Source organism: Dipodomys merriami, unplaced genomic scaffold, assembly GCF_024711535.1.
Source record: "Dipodomys merriami isolate MVZ:Mamm:240054 unplaced genomic scaffold, mDipMer1.0.p SCAF_213, whole genome shotgun sequence".
NCBI lineage: Eukaryota > Metazoa > Chordata > Mammalia > Rodentia > Heteromyidae > Dipodomys > Dipodomys merriami.
In genome coordinates, this window is record NW_027203527.1 from 790301 (window position 1) to 809021 (window position 18721).

Genomic DNA, 18721 nt, shown 5'->3' on the forward strand with positions numbered 1-18721 from the left:
GACACCATTTAAAACTGATGATATAGCGATGTAGTGCCTTCAACATGTATTTTTTTCTTTCCTTTTTTTTTTTGAAGAAGGGATAAAATTAGCTGTAAATATAAGCAAGACTATAGGGGGACTGTTTAAGTAAATGGTAGACCTATAAAGGGAAAAGAATTTTAGCCCAGAACTTAGATCCAATATGCATTCACCTATCCTTTGAAAATTCTGAAAAATTGGTGGGCTTCAATTTAAATAAGTTAGTGGTTAAGAAAAATGTACATTCTTCACTAGAATATTTTTTTTTTTGTCAGTGATGGGGCTTGAACTCAAGGCCTGGGCACTGTTCCTGGGCTCTTTTGTTCAAGGCTAGCACTCTACCATTCTGAGTCTCAGGGCCACTTCTGGTTGAGATAAGAGTCTTTTCCTTTAAATTTATTTTTTTGTTACCCCTTCCCTTGTTTTCTCCTGCTATCCCTCTTCCCAACTCCCCTCCCTCTGAAGTTGTAAAATTCATTTCCAACATAGTGTCTTGTGAGTAGAAGAGTCTTATCGAGACTTTTCTGCCCTGGCTGGCTTAGAACTGTGATCCTCAGATCTCAGCCTCCTGAACAGGGCTGAACCACGTGCGCCCGGCCTTCTCTAAATCTTATCTTTGGTATTACTAGTCTACACTGTTTTCCTGTGGCTTATTTTCTCTCTCTTCCTGACTGGTGAAGTTTGAGTCTCACTGCGATTTCTGAACTGAACAGATCAATCGTCCTTGGCTCTCAGGTGTATTCATTTTGGTTTTTTTTTTTTGGTTGTGGGGCTTGAACTTGGGGCCTGGGTACTGTCCCTAAGCTCTTCAGCTCAAGGCGGGCACTCTACCACTTGAGCCACAGCGCCACTTCTGCTTTTCTGGGGGTTAGTTGGAGATAAGAGTCTCACGGACTTTCCTGCCCGGGCTGGCTTTGAACTGGGATCCTCAGATCTCAACCTTCAGAGTAGCTAAGATTACAGGCGTGAACCACCGGCGCCTGGCTTTCAGGCATATTCTTTTGTAAGTGGTGATTTCTACCATGTAAAAAAAAGCAGCCAATGCTAACTTTCAGTATGCATTTATCTTGCTCCTTTGCAACCCAGCTGCAAGCCCACGTGCATTTCCCTTACGTGATCTTTGAAGTACTGCAGTCGTGAGAGGTAATTCTTCCTTGCTGCTGCCATCCGGAACCAGGACTGGATCTAAAATACAGTGGAACAGAGAAACCAAGGCCATCACCAAGCAGTCCTGAATATCACTTATAAGAATTTCCTAAAAGTGCATTATTTGGTAACACCACATTGTTTTATTAAGGAGCTCACGTACAGGGGACCATTCTCCATCTTCAGTTTAAAGTATCTTATAAACTCAGCCTCCTCTGCTTCCAATTCCTCTCCAGCCCTGCCCTGCTGTTCTGTCATCTGGCTTTTCAACTTATCTGCAGTTTGTTTTTGTATAATTCTTTGACCTTTTGCTCTGTGAGAGGGGTCACCACGGTGCCTTTGCTATCTCTAGCTCAGAGCTATCTTCCTGCCTGGAAAATTGGGTTAGATTAGCTCAACATCAAATTCAGGACCCAAATTCCTCCTCCTGCCTCTCACTATTGGCTTTATGTTGGCTTTACAACTAAGTTGTTCAGCTAGCATGTTTGTATATTTCAGATATTATTAGAAAAATCAGTAAGAATAACAACAAATTCAACTCAGCAAGGGGATGTATATCTAGCTTTGATCATCATTTTAGATTTTCTAGACAAAGAGCATTTAGTGGTTATAAAAGTAATCCCTCATTTAGTTCTCATAACCACATAAAGGAGTAAAGAAGTTCACTGACTCATTAGACAAAGTGGGGATTCAAACTTAGGGCTGACCTTCAAGGCTCATACAAGCCAACGGCTGTCCTGGGGAAAAAGTTTACGTCAATCACCTGATTGGGTAGGGCTATTTACCTTCACAACAGAATCAACGTTGCCAAGGAACACTTGCTGCCTGCTCAGATAGTCTTTGCGTTGTTTTTGTCCCTTCCAATAAGCCTAAGGAAAAGAGGGGGTTATAGAATTATTAATAAGTAATGATTTCCCATAGTTGGGAAATCAGTTGCTGCTTGCACAGGAAGTGAGAAGTACTGAGCTGAGTCACCCTCAGGGGCCCTTCCCATCTCCTCTGGACCCTGTGTCAGCAGCAGACACCTCACTGGGGCACACACTGGACCAGGTTGAGGAAAGCAGAACAAGGATGATTACTTACCATGTAGGGGTCCAGTTGCCCATTCGATAGCTTAATTTTACCAAGGTCACAGGTGACAAAGGAATATAAGGGTATTTCCCTCAAACACACACAATTAACTAGGTGCTGGTACGATTTCCTAACAACAGAAACTTCTGTAAAATCTGTGGGTGCTGATGGCTCACACCTGTACTCGTAGTTACTCAGGAGGCAATCAGCATTGTGGTTCAGTCCAGGCTGGCTCCAATTTACCACCAAAAAAGCCAGGAGTAGAGCTTTGATTCATGGTAGAGCTCTAGCTTTGAGTAGAAAAACTAAGAGGCAGTGCCCAGGCCCTAAGTTCAAGATCAAGAACGGGTACAAGAAACACAGTGAGCTTCTTCTTTTCTCTCTCTGTTCGTTTCTAGCTCTTGCTGCTCTTTTCTTGCTCTCTTGCTACCCCTCTCTCTGCTCTTTTCTCTCTCTTTCCTCTCTTCCCAGCTCTCTCTCATTCCCAGGCCTTTCCCAGCCACGTGGAGTGCCACCCTTGCCTGGTCCAAGCAGGTCTACTGAATAAACCTACCCCTTATCTGAAAAAAAAAAAAAAAAAAAAGAAACACAGTGAACAATTTTCTTTTGGCAATACTGGGGTTTGAACTCAAGGCCTTGTGCTTGCCAGGCATATGCTCTATCACTTGAACTATGCCACTAGTCCTTTTTGCTTTAATTATTTAAATTATTTAATTATTTTTGCCTAGGTTGGCTTCAACTGCGATCCTCCTGTTTATGCTTCATGCATAGGTGAAATGGCAGATATCCATCAGAGAATGCCATTTTTACTCATTGAGAGGGGGGCTTCTCATGAACTTCTTGCTGGGGTAGCTTTGAGCTGAAATCTTCCTCCTGATCTCAGCCTCCTGAATGGCTAGGATTTAAATAAAAAAGTACTGATTCATAGGAAGATGCAAAAATAACCCATGGAGTTTCATGAACCCTTCCCTCAGCGTTTCCCAAGGATAACATTTTACAAACACACTTTCAAAGCAATCAGCAGTGAGGCTAGGAAACTATAAAAGGTCATTTCTTTGAAGGGAAAGGTAGGTCCTTTGAAGGGAATTATGCGTATATCCAATTTAAAATTATATGCCTTTCACCTAGTATTTCTAACTTGCAATCTCTCTAGCCTAAGGAAATATGCCAATGTTCATCTAAAGAGGAATGGCCAGATGCTGTATCATTGCACAGCAGGTAGCAACGAGGCAGCCACATAGGCTAACTATCAAAGTGTTCTGTATCTGGAGAACAGAAGATCTAGAAGACATGGCTAGGATAAAAAGCTATTACAGGTATTATGATGCCACACATGATCAATAAAAATATAGAAAACAATACATTTTATGCAAACTATCAGCCCAGGCCTAGATCTATTAGCAGTGGACACACAGCAAGCGTGTAACATAGAACATAACTGTGTATCTGCCTCTAATCTACCTAACTTCTATTTTGAACTGCTATTAGTGTTTTATTATGTATCCTTTGAAATATGCACAACAGGTATATCATGTGTAAAATACAAACCTATAAAAACATGTGTACATGTGCTTATGTAGCTTTTATTTTTTGGCAAAATGGAATCTGACTATATGTCACAATCTTCTTTCTCTAAAACATATATTATGGGCATTATTTCATATTTATTTCACAGTGTGATACAGTATAGATTTACTGTAACTTAACAATTCTCTTACTGATAAGCATGAATTTGTCGCCATTTTCCTTGTGGTAAACCACTTTGGGCCCACCACTGTGACCATTTCTGCTCAGACAGATTCATAGGAAGGGGATAACTAATACTTCATAATGGCTACTGCCAGAATTGCTCTCCAAAGAATTATGGTAGTTATCTCTTCACTAGTGGACTCAATATACTCATAAGAATGGAAAGGTTAACGTTATCCAAACTGAAAGGACTTAATTTAATTCACATATTGATCTCCAGTAAAGATGAAAAAGAGACCTTACCTCTTTCCATAATACCTTTGTCCTCTTTCCACTTCTAAGACAATTGGTATTATATGTGTGTGTGTGTGTGTGTGTGTGTGTGTGTGTGTGTGTGTGTGTATTTTTTTTCTTTGTGCATGTGGAACCATACTGGACTTTCCATATCTAACTTTTTTTTTTTGTCGGTTGTAGGGCTTTGAACTCTGGGCTTGGGCGCTGTCCCTCAGCTCTTCAGCTTAAGGCGAGTGCTCTACCACTTGAGCCACAGCGCCACCTCTGGTTTTCTAGTGGTTTGTTGGAGATAAGAGTCTCATGGAGTTTCCTGCCCCGGCTGGCTTTGAACCTCAATCCTCAGATCTTAGCCTCCTGAGTAGCTAGGATTACAGGTGCCTGGCTACTTTTTTTTTTTTTTTTTTTAAACTCAGGGCCTGGGCACTGTCTCTGAGCTTTTTCTGCTCTACCACTGTGAGCCATAGAGCCATTTCCAGTTTGCTGGTAGTAACTGGAAATAAGAAGCTTATGGACTTTCCTGTTCGACCATGAGCGAAAAGCTTGAGGACATCAAACTGTTTTTACTCCTTCAGTTCTTTTCCCTTCTCAGTATCCCTAAATTCATTTGATTGTCCTCCTTAGCCTTTTAAAAAGTTTTTCCTTTATTCTCTTAGGAAGTACTACTGGTAAGTAGTTCTCTAATTTCCTCTTTATTACTAAAGGGTGTTTTTCTGGGTTTAGAACACTTATTGACTATTCTTTTAGCATTTAAAACCTGTTATGTCATTTTCCATTGGTTTTAAAAACCACCACCATTGAAGTGACTTCCGGCCTTACAGGAGGAATTGAAGATCCGCAGTAAGCTGTCCTTTCTGACCACGCTGTGGCTGGGACTTCTTTGGGTTTGTCCTGTCTGGGATTTGCTCAGCTTCTTCAATGTGGTTTAGCATCTCTTGGCACACTACAGAACTTTTCACTCCTTATGTCCACAGGGACTTTCTTGGGGCTGTCCTTTTCTACTCTCTCTTAACGACACAATTGGTACCGTCCACCAAGCCCCGAGTCTCTCTTTACTATTTTTTTCAGTCTGTTTTCTTGGTTGCTTACACTTGGGGATTTCTATTGCTTTCCCCTATAATTTACAGAAATTCCTTTTTTCCTCCTTCCATTCTGCTGTTAAAACTATCCAACTAAGTTTTTTCAATCTGTTATTAACTCCCCCACTCCCTTTCCTTTTCGTTTTGCAGTCCTGGAGTTTGAGATGAGTGTCTTGTGCTAGGCAGATGCTCTATTATTTGAGTCATAACCCCATTCCTTTTTTGTTTGAGTTACCTTCTGAGTGGGGTCTTGAATTTCTGCCCAGATGTGGCCTCAGACTGATTTTTCTATCTGTGGCTTCCCGAGCAGGTAGAATGACAGGGACTGCCACCATGCCTGACTTATTGGTTAAGATGGAGTCTTGCAAGCTTTTTGCCCGGGCTAGCTTCCAACCACAATTCTTCTGATCTTTGCCTCCCAAATAGGATTACAGGCATGAGCTACCATACCCAGAATAAAATTATAGTACTATTCATTGGGACAGATTAACAAATAGAGATACTTATGACTGAACTGGAAAATTCACTTTTTTCAATCTCTTCATTCATGTTTTAACTCTCTTCAATGTCTATTTCAACTATATTCAGTATCTATTTCGCATTCTGAAGTAATAGATTTATTTACATCCTAGATGTCATTATTTCTCTTAATCCCCACAGCTGGCAGCAGTCCTCATTTTATTCTATCATCTGACTTTGTTTCATTAAGTCTGTGTCATTAAATTCTTTGACAGCATAAAACAGTTTCAGGATAAATTCTCTGTCTTCTGGAAAAGTATCTTTAGATATTCATTTATAGCGTATGCCTTTATATTACATGCCTTTTTCTCTTTTTGATATAAAAATTTCTTTTTCATTTATGAGATTTTTTTTCCTGGCTCATTCATTCTCAAACTTAGGCAATGATAGTCTTTCTAGTCCTGGGCATTGAATTCTGTCTTAAATACTAGGCAAGTTCTGTACCATTGATCCATACCTCCACTCCAAACTTATGCAATTTTATCAGTCTTCTAACTGCTCAAAATAGTATGGCAGGTGGGTGCTGGTGACATATGTCTGTAATCTAGGTTCAAAGCCAACCTGGGGAAAAAAGTACGTAACACACCATCTCCAATTAACCAGCAAAATGACAGACTGGAGGCATGGCTAAAGTGGTGGAGCACCAACTGTTAGCAAGCAAGCTGGGTAAGAACACAAGGCCCTGAGTTCAGGCTATGGTTAACCTTCCCCTTCCCAAAACAAAACCTCCCCTAATTTGGCTGGGAGTATAGTTCAGTGCTGTATTGCTTGCCTAGTATCAGCCAGGCTCTTAGTTCAATTTGCAGCTCTTCAAAAAGACAAAACAATGCAAAAACGTAGATTCTTCTTGTGTTCCCCTCGTGTTGGCCTGGGCTACTGGCTTATTCCAGTAGCACTTAGAAGGTGGGATGGTAGATTAGGAACATTCTTACCTAGTTCCTCAGCAAGGGATGGGTGGCAGGCAGGGTGAGGGAGCCTGGGGATAGTTGGCTCAGGCCTGGAAGATCTACTCCTGTATTTCTTTCCAAGGACTTGGTAAAATGATGTGTCTGGTCAGGGAATTAGAAAGCCCTCTGCAGGGGGAAGTGCTCTAATACCAGACATTTCCCTACTCCAGGCTGAATTGGCCTGAAATAAGGTGGGCACAATTTGTCATTTGGCTCATGGTGTCTCTGTCTTAGGGGCCAGTAGGTTATAGACAGCTATTTATTTCTGGTCCACAACTGTGAAATGGGCTTATCTTGAAACCACATGCTTTCTTTGTCAGGCAACTGTCAGAGCAGGGAAATAAAGGCCTGGTGGGGTGAGTTCAGAGTTTGATGGCCTCTTCTTCAATCCCACCTCTGGTGAGGTGGAGGAAAAGGCTCCACGTGGCCCTCTCAGGGTTTTAGCCTTGAGTTCTAGTATCAGGAAATTCTGCAGTGGGAAATTCTTCAGTAACTTTTCCACTACAATACTACTCCGTGTCTATAATGTTGGAGAACATTGGGATTGGCTCTAATTGTATCATATTAGCTGCCACCTTGAATTTCATGCAAAATTAGAGCCAAGATGGTTCTATTTGCTGGCTTTTGTTCACATCCTGTGATTTTTGTCTGCTATTTGTTTAAAAAAAGAATACACTGGAAACTCATTGGCTTACCTAAGAAACAATTTTTTTCTTTTTGGTTGGTCACGGGGCCTGAAATCTGTGCTCTTCAGCTCAAGGCTAGCGCTCTACCACTTGAGCCACAGTGCCACTTCGGCCTTTTCTGCTTATGTGGTGCTGAGGGACTCATGCATGCAAGGCAAGCACTCTACCACTGAGACACCTTCCCAGCCCAAGAAACAATCTTTTGAGTGTCAGTTTTGTAGCAAAGTCTAAGCTGGGCACTGATGGCTCATGCCTGAATCCTAGCTACTCAGGAGGCTGAGATTTGAGGATCATGGGTCAAAGTCAGACTGGGCAGAAAAGTCTGTGAGACTCGTATCTCCAATGAGCCACCAAAAAGCTAGAAGTGAAGCTGTGACTCCCCTGGTAGAGCATCGGCCTTGAGCAGAAAAAGCAAAGCGAGAGCACAAGACCCCAAGTTCAAGTCCCAGAAGTGGCATACACTCACTCACACACACACACACACACACACACACACACACACACACACACACACACACACACACACACACACGTCACTTCTGCTTGCTAACAACTTGAGAACAGCATTTATCATATGCAAGACACAAGAAGATAAAGTGTATAAAATCATTTTCTGCCCTGAACAACATTATATTGAGGCAGAAAAAGAAGATGAACTCACAAAAGAATAGATTTGCAAATGAAAAGTTTTCAGTCTAGGAAATCTTATGGTTATCTGCCAAAGCAAAAATTCACCAAACGTCCACAGACAGCAACAATTTAAGTGAGGAGAAAGGTCTAACCGCCTTTCAGAAGCTGGTATGGTAACTGGTGAAGATACTCAGGGACACCAAGAAAAAAATGCCTAAGTGTAGCACATTCTTCCTTTCTCAACAAGATGTTAAGACATACAGTCTTTTGATCCTCTTTTTCTCCCCTCCTTAAACAAAACCCAAGAATTTCTCCTATAGGTTCAGAGGAACAGTGACTGTAGTCATGGTGGTGCACAACTTGGTGAAAGTAGGAGGATCGATGTCTGGCTCCATGGGAAAAGTGTGAGACCCTATCTGAAAAACAACTAAAGTAAAAAATGGCTGTAAGCATGGCTCATGTAGTAGAGTTCCCACTTAGCAAGTAAGCACAAGGACCTGAGTTCAAGCCCCAGTATAGTTCCCAAAGGCCCCCCACCCAATAAGCATGTGAGATTATAAAAAGGAAAAGACCCTCAGAGATGCTAAATCTGTGTCAGTTCATCTGTTTTTGAATTCTCTTAGAATTCAAAAGAATTCTTTTTGAATTCTTTTAGAAGAAGCTAGGTGCCTCTCAATATCCATTAGCCCTAAAACCTGTCAGGTGACACACAGAGATCCAGCTGGTAAGAGAAACATGATTTCAGCTCTGATGTAAGCTGTCTTTTTAGTTCCAACTAGGTGACTGGCAGGTGGATCTGAACAAGTCAAATACGTCTAGGAAGCCATGGGTGAAAAGTCATTCATCATCAAGACATTTCTCTTCATAAAGGCTTTCTAAAGCAGACTAATGCCGGCTGATTAAGTAATACAAAAAATCAGCAATCAGGATTATTTGTTAGAATGCTGACAGTTGACTGTCTCTTTTCAAATTAAACATTTTCAGGGGACAGGACATTTTTCTGCAAGGAGTGGCAGATGAGTCACATACCTGTATCTTGACCACATTTCCTATTTGATCACCCAAAAAGGATTTCCTAGCTTCAAACTCTTCCCTAAGGCTGGGTCCTGAGGTGGTGTCCTGGAAGCGAAGGAGCAAGTCTTCAGGAGCAGACCAGAGATGCTGACGGATGTAGTTTGCCGTGACTTCCTCAATGATGTCCTGGCAAGAGATAGTTCTTACAGTTACACGTCACACATCAGATGTAAGGACAGAACAGCTTCTGAAAACTGCATCTCTTAGAAAATTGAAAATGATATGGCTAGCTCTTTTTTCTGTTGTTGCTGGCTTGGTTTAAAGCATTTAGTTAGTGCGAAGGGATGAATTGCTTAGCTTCTTTCTAGCGACGTGATTTGGAATCCTCTGAGCTTGGTGCCGAGGTGGCAAGATTGAATGATCACAGGATATGGAGGCAGAGATGTATGGTGTGGTGCTGGCAAAGATTAGGTGTGACGCTTGTGCCCCAGCATTGGAAAAGGGACAAGCATGCCTGGAGCTGGTGGCTCACATCTGTATTCCTTGCTACTCAGAGAGGCCAAGATCTGAGTATTGAAGTTTCAAGCCAGCTGGGAAGAGAAGTCCATGAGAATCTTATCTCTACTTAACCAGCAAAACCTTAGAAGAGGAGGTGTGGCTCAAGTTATAGAGTGCCAGCGTTGAGTTAAAAAGCTAAGCAAGAGCACTAGGCCCAGAGTTCAAGTCCCAGTACCTGCATAAAACGTGGGGATGGGGCACAAGCATGCCTACTCTAAGAACACTGCCTTCCGATTTCCTTAGGTTGCAGGCAGTACCCACAAAGTCCTCAGGCTCCTCCATCCTCTCTCTTGCTCAGGTTGGAACAGAAAACCCACTGGAAATGCTCAAAAGGATGCGCTAGGGCAAATGAAGTATCTGAGGCAGAAGCAAAGGGAGAAGGAGAGGAAAGACAAGGGCACTCAAGGGCACATGAGAAATCTAGAGAATTAATACTTTTAAAAAAAGAATTAGAAGAAGTTTCTGTATGGGCCATGAACTGGGTTTACTTCCATGTTTATTCTCAGATACAAGCGGAAACTCCTTTCAGAGACTCAGATACAGCTCAAGACTCTTATCCAGTGGAACTGGAACCAACAGCTGACTCATTTAAACAGTTAAAGTGAAATCATTTAAAGATGCATAAGCTTCTCCAAGAGAAGATGGGTTTATGTGTAGTCACTGAAAAAGATCCATATAGTCAGAGTATTTAGAAGAAATACATTTCTCTCCACCATTTAATAATTCCAGCAGACAGATGTTCAGTAGAATAAAAACTTACATTGAATGAGTAGGAGCGATTTTGTGTGTGTGTGTATGTATGTATGCCAGTCCTGGGGCTTGAACTGAGTACCTGGGCACTGTCTGTAAGCTTTTGCACTCAAGACTAATGCTTCACTGACTGAGCCTCAGCCCCACTTCTAGATTTGTGGTTTTGTTTTTTGTTTTTGTGCCAGTCCTGGGGCTTGTATTCAGGGCCTGTGCTTTGTCCCTGACCTTCATTTTGCTCAAGGCTAGTGCTCTACCACTTGAGCCACAGCTCCTCTTCTGACTTTTTTTTTGGTAGTCTAGTAGAGACAAGATTCTCACAGACATTCCTTCCCAGGCTGGCTTGAACCACAATCCTCAGATCTCAGCCTTCCAAGCAGTTAGAATTACAGGTGTGAGCCATTATCACCCAGCTATAGCAGCTACTTTTGATACCGCATTTTAAATCTTCAATCCTGCTTCTTCCAAGTTTGCTATGTCTTTTCAGTCATGATATACAATCCTGTAGTATTGCCTATACTCTTATTTTTCAAAATGTTAGCACTAATAACCCACTGCTCCAATCTTCTTTGCCTAAAAACTATAAAAGCTTCAAACATTTGAAATTAGTAACTATGTTCTTCACTCTCTTCTTGTCATTCAGAATTTTTGTCATTAAGCAGTCTTAGACTCAGGCCATAATTTTTCTCTTCTCTTTAGAACTACTCTGATGCTATTGATTATCCATGATTCTGTAAGATCTATATTTATGTACTTTTTTTTTAGCCCAGTTGAAATGGAATTATTATCAGTATTTTCTGTTTAAACCTATTATAAATGCCTGGATCCATCAGCACGCCTTGTATCTTTTGGGCCTAATTTTTGGTTTTAAGTTCTACCTCTTCAAGATTATTTCCTTCTGAGAAGCATTACTTACTTTTTATAGGGTCTAAGTATTTGTGTTAGGTTAAGTCTATGTCTTGTCTTACTAATTTGGAATGCTGGGCACATACCCAACCCTCAGAGACACTGGTGCCTGTGTCAAAAACAATGGCAATAGTGGGAGAGCAGAGACAGTTGACTAGACTTTGGGGACACTGGGAATAAATTTCTGCTTATTGCTGAATTCTGTACAAATTCTAACCCAAGTTTCTTTATTCCTTCTGTGCCTTAATTCTCCCTGTAGAAAAATGGAAGATGCTAAATTGCTCTCTTGCTTCTTTGAGGATTACTTCGAGGATTGCCCTGAAAGGAAAGTGCAGTGGAAGGTAAAACTCTAACATGGGTGTTTGCCTGTTTGTGCTCTGATAAGACCTTATTTGCAATGTATGTATCTTTTAGGTAATTGTGGGCACACTAATGAAGAAAGATTACTTTTAACAAGGTGCTGGTGGCTCATGCCTGTCATCCTTGCTACTCAGGAGGCTGAGGGCTGATGATTGAGGTTTGAAGCCAACCCATGCAGGAAAGTCCCAGAGACACTGTTCTCCAATTAACCACACAAGAAACCGAGAAGTCTAAAATGAAGGTGTGGCTCAAGTGACAGGGTGCCAGCCTTGAGCAAAAAAGCTAAGGAAGTATGCTCAGGTCCTGAGTTCAAGCCTCTGAACGGGTTAAAAAAGAGATTACTTTTGGTTGTAACTTGTATTTTATGTTAAAAGGGTGGGTTTCAACTTCACATTCCCCTGACTTGACTTCCTGCTGTTTCTTCCCTGCTTCTCACCAACTTTCCAAAAAAACAAAGAACTCGAGAATGGTAATATCTGGTAATATCTACCTCACATTTTCGTCTAGCCACATCCCCTTTGGTTTCAAGTAACTTCTGAGAAGCATGCAGTTCCTTACTTCTATGTTCTAAGGAAAGAAATATCCATATCTAATAATATTATGGCCACAGGGGAGTGTCTCTTGTCTAGCTGTTTGTCTCATTCATTTACATAGTGAGGGAGACTAAAAAAGAGTACTTTGGCCCAAGTTTTTGTGTATTTTCACTGTGTGTGTGTGTGTGTGTGTGTGTGTGTAGATAGGTAGGTAGGTATTGGAGCTTAAACTCAGGGCTTGGGCATTGCCATTTCTGCTCAAAACTGGTGCTCTACCACTTGAGCCACACCTCTAATTTTCAGCTTTTTGGTGGTTAATTGGAGATAAGAGTCTAATGAACTTTCCCCTCCAGGGCTGGCTTTGAAATGTGAGCCTCCTATCTCAGCCTCCTGAGTAGCTAGGCTTACAGGTGTCAGCCACCAGTGCCTGGCTTGTATCTCTCCCTCTCCCCTTCTTCCCCCGCCCCCATAGGTCGTGGGGCCTGAACCCTGGGCCTGAGGGCTATCCCTCAGCTCTTCAGCTCAAGGCTAGTGCTCTACCACTTGAGCCACAGTGCCACTTCCAGCTTTTTCTGCTTATGTGGTGGGGAGGAATTGAACCCAGGGCCTCATGAATACAAGGCAAGCACTCTACCACTGAGCCACCTTCCCAGCCCCTGGCTTGTATCTTTACTCTTAAATTGTTGTACATATGCAGCCCTGACATCCTGGACTATAAGAACTACTGAATATTTGGGTAAGAATTTGGTTTAAAAATGGATCAAGCAGATGTGAAAAAATGAACAAGCCAGTATTATATAAAGTGAGAAAACCTTTAGAACAAGTGGTTCTAATACAGACTTTATGAAAGAGCTCATTCTTTTCTGGTCTTATTGTGTCAAGCATCCTAATACTGGTACCTATGGTCTATCTGTCTGTCTGTCTGTCTATCTATCTATCTATCTATCTATCTATCTATCTATCTATCTATCTATCTATCTTCTACCTACCTACCTACCTACCTACCTACATACCTACCTATCTACTTATATGTTTTAGACATATATCTATGTGTATGTGTGTATATATGTGTGTGTTATATGTGTTTCTTTGGTTAAAAAAAGAATAAGATGAAATATACTGCTTTTGAAAAAAAATCCTATAGACTAAAACTTTCAATTAATGAGATCTTGAAAGGTGAAATAAAAACTCAGACTTACTACATCATAGTTCATTTTCATTGCTTATAGTATATGGCACATGTCTAATTTCTACCTCAGTTAATCAGAAATCCTGTATATAGTCAATTGCATTGCTTCTCATACATTTGGACATTCACACATGCAAAGTCTTCAGTATGATATCAAACAATAAAAACATGCCAGACATTTATCTCAGAAGGAGCAAACATTTAAAGTTTATCCATACTGCTGTCTGTCCAAGCCATTGATTCACTCCTGAAACCATCCTGAAGAGAGGGCTGTGGGTAGCAGAGAGATTCTCCTTCCCAGTGCCTGGCAGGTAAAAATGGCACTTTCATTGGAAAGGACCAGTTAAATTGTAGGGTGACGGAGAGGAAAAAGAAATGAGATATTTTGAATATTGACAACTAAGATATGATCACTAACTGTACTTAATTTTGCTAAGGGAAGTTCAAAGATGATTTTGTAAGACAATCTACAATCACAAATTAACATCATAACCTTTCTTTGTTCTTGCTGTTTTGTTTACTTATGTCAATATTGAAAAAAATTATAATGTAACAATACACTCACATCCAGTTACCATTCATGAAAATTTTATCCTCTGTCCAGGCTTTAAATCAGTTTTTTCTATCATTTTCCTGAGACAAAAATGGAAAAGCAAACAACCACATTTATCTTTTTTGGTGGAAGTGAGGTTTGAGCTCCAGGCCTGCGCTTGTTAATCTACCCCCTCCCCACTCCGCCTCAGCACCATACTTATCTTCATATGATAGTTTTCCATCAGAAACAAACCGCATACCTCAATTTCTTTTCCTGTAAGCCATGATTCTTTAGGCAATCCTGATTTGGGTGGGACCCAGGAACTCTCTTGAGAATCGACATTGTAATAGTAGTCATATTTCTCCTGTAGATTGAATTTGATCCAGGAACCTTCTTCATTAGTAGCTAAAGAAAATGAGTTTGTTAAATTCTACAAAGGAACATGAAACCCATACACAGTAGTGCAGTTTCTTCAATATGTGCAGCAATCAAACAAATATGATTTCACCAAGCATTCAGATGTTGAAGTCATTAGGAATGACTCAGTGAAATGGAATACATTTCATGTATGTAATGGCAGGAAGGAAGGAAGGAAGGAATGAAAAAAGAAAAGGAAAGAAGGAGGAAAGGACAGAAGGGAAGAAAAGAAAGAAGGAGAAATGAAAGAAGGAAGGAAAGAAGGGAAGGAGGGAGGGAGAGAAGAAGAGAGGGAGGAAGGGAGGAAAGGAGGAAGGAAAGGAAAGGAAAGGAAAGGAAAGAAGGAAGGAGAGACAAATGTTTAATGCTAGCTCTGAACCTCCAATTTTTTATGAGAATGTCAAGAACCAAAGAAATGGAAAACCAAACAAGAAAAACATGTGCCAGCAATAACACAATAGAAAGAGGAGATCAATGAACCTTATTCTCTCCCACAAAGTCTCCTGTCTGCATCTTACAAGGCCGTGAGCCATGTTTAGTTGGGTAATCTGCACTAAGCCAATATACAAGTGTGTAACTTTGGATGCATCTTGCCAAAATGTATACCAGGAAGGTCAAGAGAAAATTTATGACCCCTCTGACTCCTATTGCTCTATACAACCTCACAAAATGAGAAAAAAATCACTGAAAGGAGTTCATTTGGGTTGCAGAGCCTGGTAGAAAAGTCTCTGGCAGTTGTGGCTTAAATTGGTCAAGAACAATGTTTCCTCATGAACTGACCAGCACACCTCATATTTAGAAATCGTTTTTCATTCCTAGTTATGATTTCTGCACCAGAGAACTAAGAATACCCCAAAACATCACAAAGAATTTAAAATGAGAATTCTCATTACCAGTGATGCTCACAATGTTGAGCTTGTGATAAAACATGTTTCCTTGCTGAGTAGAAAACCCTTTTGAAAACAATTCAGAAATCTATTAAAGAAAAATGATGTGTTCTTGTTTTAGTAACACTAAGAAAAAAATCCATAAAACAGGGAGAGTGGGCAGTAATGGTGAGAAGCAGCTGTTTCCATCCGACTCTGAGCAGGTCACAAGGGAAAGTTATACTTGTAAGTATAAAAGTGAAAGAGACACAAAGAACCACAAGAGAGGAACAGGATTGTGGAAGTGTGGAAAAACAGAAAGACAAAAGAGAAAGTGAGGAAATACCTTGAAGCTCCAGCCCCAGCAAATCTGATGGCAAGGAGAAGCTGAAGTCTCTACCACAAGATAAGCTGAGGGGCCTCCATGACAGACAGACAGACAGACAGACAGACAGACATAGTGGTGGGATAATTCCACACTTTCTGTAAGCCTTAAAACCCATGAGGATTTGGTAGGACAATGGTCTCCCTACTGCGGTAGGCCATCGTCAGACTAGACAATCTTTTGTTCCTTATATCTCAAAGAGCAACAATAAGGAACCCTTCTGACTGAGAGACTTGGGGTGGGGGGATACACTAGCAAAGTGCAAGCAGTCTGCAACCAGGCAGGCCTTGAGACTAAGACACAACCAGGGGTCAAGGAGTTCTGCAACACCTGCCATTGTCCATGTAAAATACTGCTTCCAGAGGGAGACAAAAAGGGAGAGGTCTTGTTTCTGGCTATTCAGCTGAGGGCAATACTCTGCCTAGTGAGATTCATATTATTTAGATTTATTTATAGAGACCCAATGAGGAAACACACTAAATGCATGAAACTGATTATGAAAGTTAATTGGAAGAAGTAAGGAAAAGGGTAGGAAAGAATTGGAAGATGGTGGAAGGAGTGAATTTGTGTGCCTAATATATAACAATGAAACCTCTCCTATTAAGAATGTGTATTAATTCCAAAATAAAAAAATCTAGATGAATGCTAAAGTATAGGAACAAAAATATAAACAAATACATTCCAATAAGCACGTGGCTTAAGTATTTTGTGACTGGGATTAGGAAACCCATATAACAATATGGAAGGTAGTAGAAGGTAGTTTTAGATCTCACATAAATGGCACCTATGATATGGTTATAAATAAGTGAAATTTACACATGCAAATGAACAACTGTGAAGCAATGTGGACACATCCCACTTATTATTTAGTGTTGTGTTATTCTTGTTGCTTCTGTAACATATACATAATATACCCAGTAAATCTGTGTATATGTGAAAGTTGTTAGTTAAGATGGAATCATTTGTGTCAATCTCTAACAAAGAATGAAGAAAGAAGGCAGTAAAAACAATTAAAAAGTTCTGGCTTAGACTAAACAAGTCAACTGCTGTCAGCATGAAGCAAATGACTTGAACTCTGGCTTACCTAGAAAGAATATAAAAGTATGGTGCTGGTGGCTGCAATCCTAGTAGCACAGCAAATGACACTTGCCATCCTAAGCTAATAAAGAAAGCTGAGATTGGCTAGGATCACAGAAAAATCTGTGAAACTCGATCTGCACTGGGAGAAGTTGGATGCAGTGAATCACCTTTCATCCCAGCAAAGATGAGAAGCCTAAAAAGGGTGGATAGCAGTCCAGACATATGTCTGGGTAGGAAGTGAGATTCTATCTCAAAATAACCAGTGCAAAAACAGGTTTGGAGGCATGGTTCAGAGGTAGAACACACATGCTACAAAGTGTGAGGTCCATAGATCTATCCCCTAATACCCATCCCCCTCAAAAAAATCCCCCACCACCAATAATCCAGAGGGAAAAAAAACCCCAAAGAAAATCTCACAAAAAAAATCACATTTTGAGTGATATGTGCCATGCAATGTAAAAGCTTACCAGTTTGAGATTTGGACTGTTTGGCTTTTAAGAGGGCATTGTAGTACCTATCAGCACATTCAGGGATTATGTCTTGAACATTAGTAGCAGATGTCTTCAATGCAGACAAAATATCATTTGTTTTGTTCCCATCCAAACACTTGTTGACATCAATGACCAGTGTAAGCCCTGAATAATGGGGGAAAATTCTGTTAGCTGTATTCTTCAACTTTCTCCAAAGGCACACAAATATCCAATTCAATCTTTTAGAAGCATTCTTCTATTAAGCCTTTTACTCTTAGAGAATAGGTACCATATATACCTGAGCCAATCAGTTTAATTTGCAATCTACCAGTTTAGATTGTAAGAAGAACCAGATTCTACAAGAACATGGCATACTGGAAATCATATTTCCTGGGTCATCTTGTGTGGTATCATGGTAGTAAACTATGACATTGAGTGGATGCCCTGGAAGGGTAGTAATTACTTTAGCAGCAGGTATTGGAGAACTACTTTTATGAAGACATCTATTTTAGGATAAGAGAAATGCTATTTAACCTATGGAAAATCTAATATTCTCATGTATTGTATTGGTGTACTTGCTTAAGTTCTCATTAGCAACCTAAATAAATATTCTAGAAAGACACAGCTGGTGGATATATGCAAATGGAATCCAGTTCTGGATTGGGCTAGATTTAAATAAGCCTTTCAAATTTCAACCTTTTCCTATCAAATAAAATCACATTAAACCCTTTTTGCCCAAGGAAAGTTAACTTAATGAATTCTTTATTATCTACTTTTGTTGTTCTAGGTAAGGATGTTCTAGCCCAAACAACAGAATAAGAGTTGTTTTTGTAACTTGTGAGTTAGACATGCAGAACTAAACAAAAATAAAACAGAGCTAGGTGCTGATGGCTCATGCCTGTAATCCTAGCTAATTTGGAGGCTGAGATTTGAGGATTGAAGTTCAAAGCTAGTCTGAGCAGAAAAGTCCATGAGACTCTTATCTCCAATTAACTATGTAAAAAGGTGGAAATGGAGCTGTGGCTCAAGTGGTATAGAACTAGCCTTGATCAAAAGAACTCCAAGACAATGCCCATACCCTAGGTTCAAGCTTATGACCACTTAAAAAAAAAGACAACAAAAAAAGCTGACAGTAGACACAAATCTCTTGGACAAAGTAATATTCTTTTTCATCTAGTACTTGAGAGAAAAGCCTCTTGTCTATAGAAGTAGTTTGCTTCCTTTCTGCTAATCTTTCTGAGAATTGTTTTTCTGAAAAGTACCTGCTTTGGATGGGTAGCTTGGCCCTTGTTAATTACATTTTAGTTATATCTTTTTTCTTCTGCACTTTAATTAAGAAATCTTGTTAAAAGCTCCTAAAATTTTAGTTTCATCACATTAATTAAGCCACATCCTTTTGCAGATTGTGAATCTGAGCTCAGCCAATGAGAGCAGAGGGGAGGGGTCTGCTGGGTTAGGGATAAAAAGGGAACAGCTTGCCTGCTCAGTGTGCTTGCTTGCCAAATTTTTGGAAGTAAACGTAGCTTTGCGGAGTCCCTTTTGAGTTGGTTATTCGAGTTTCCTTATTCCTATGTGACACTCT

At 40.4% G+C, this 18721-nt stretch overlaps 1 protein-coding gene across 1 annotated transcript in view; it reads right to left on the reverse strand.

Moving 5' to 3' along the window:
- LOC138834381 (ras GTPase-activating-like protein IQGAP2) overlaps positions 1-18721 on the reverse strand; it is a 257374-nt gene that overhangs the window by 59349 nt on the left and 179304 nt on the right. Inside the window, exons 15-19 of the mRNA XM_070033008.1 lie at positions 17137-17304; positions 14181-14326; positions 9109-9279; positions 1953-2036; positions 1135-1206 (exon numbers count right to left, since the gene is read on the reverse strand). Of these exons, the coding sequence (XP_069889109.1) occupies positions 1135-1206; positions 1953-2036; positions 9109-9279; positions 14181-14326; positions 17137-17304 (641 nt within the window). The remainder of the gene's footprint in view (positions 1-1134; positions 1207-1952; positions 2037-9108; positions 9280-14180; positions 14327-17136; positions 17305-18721) is intronic.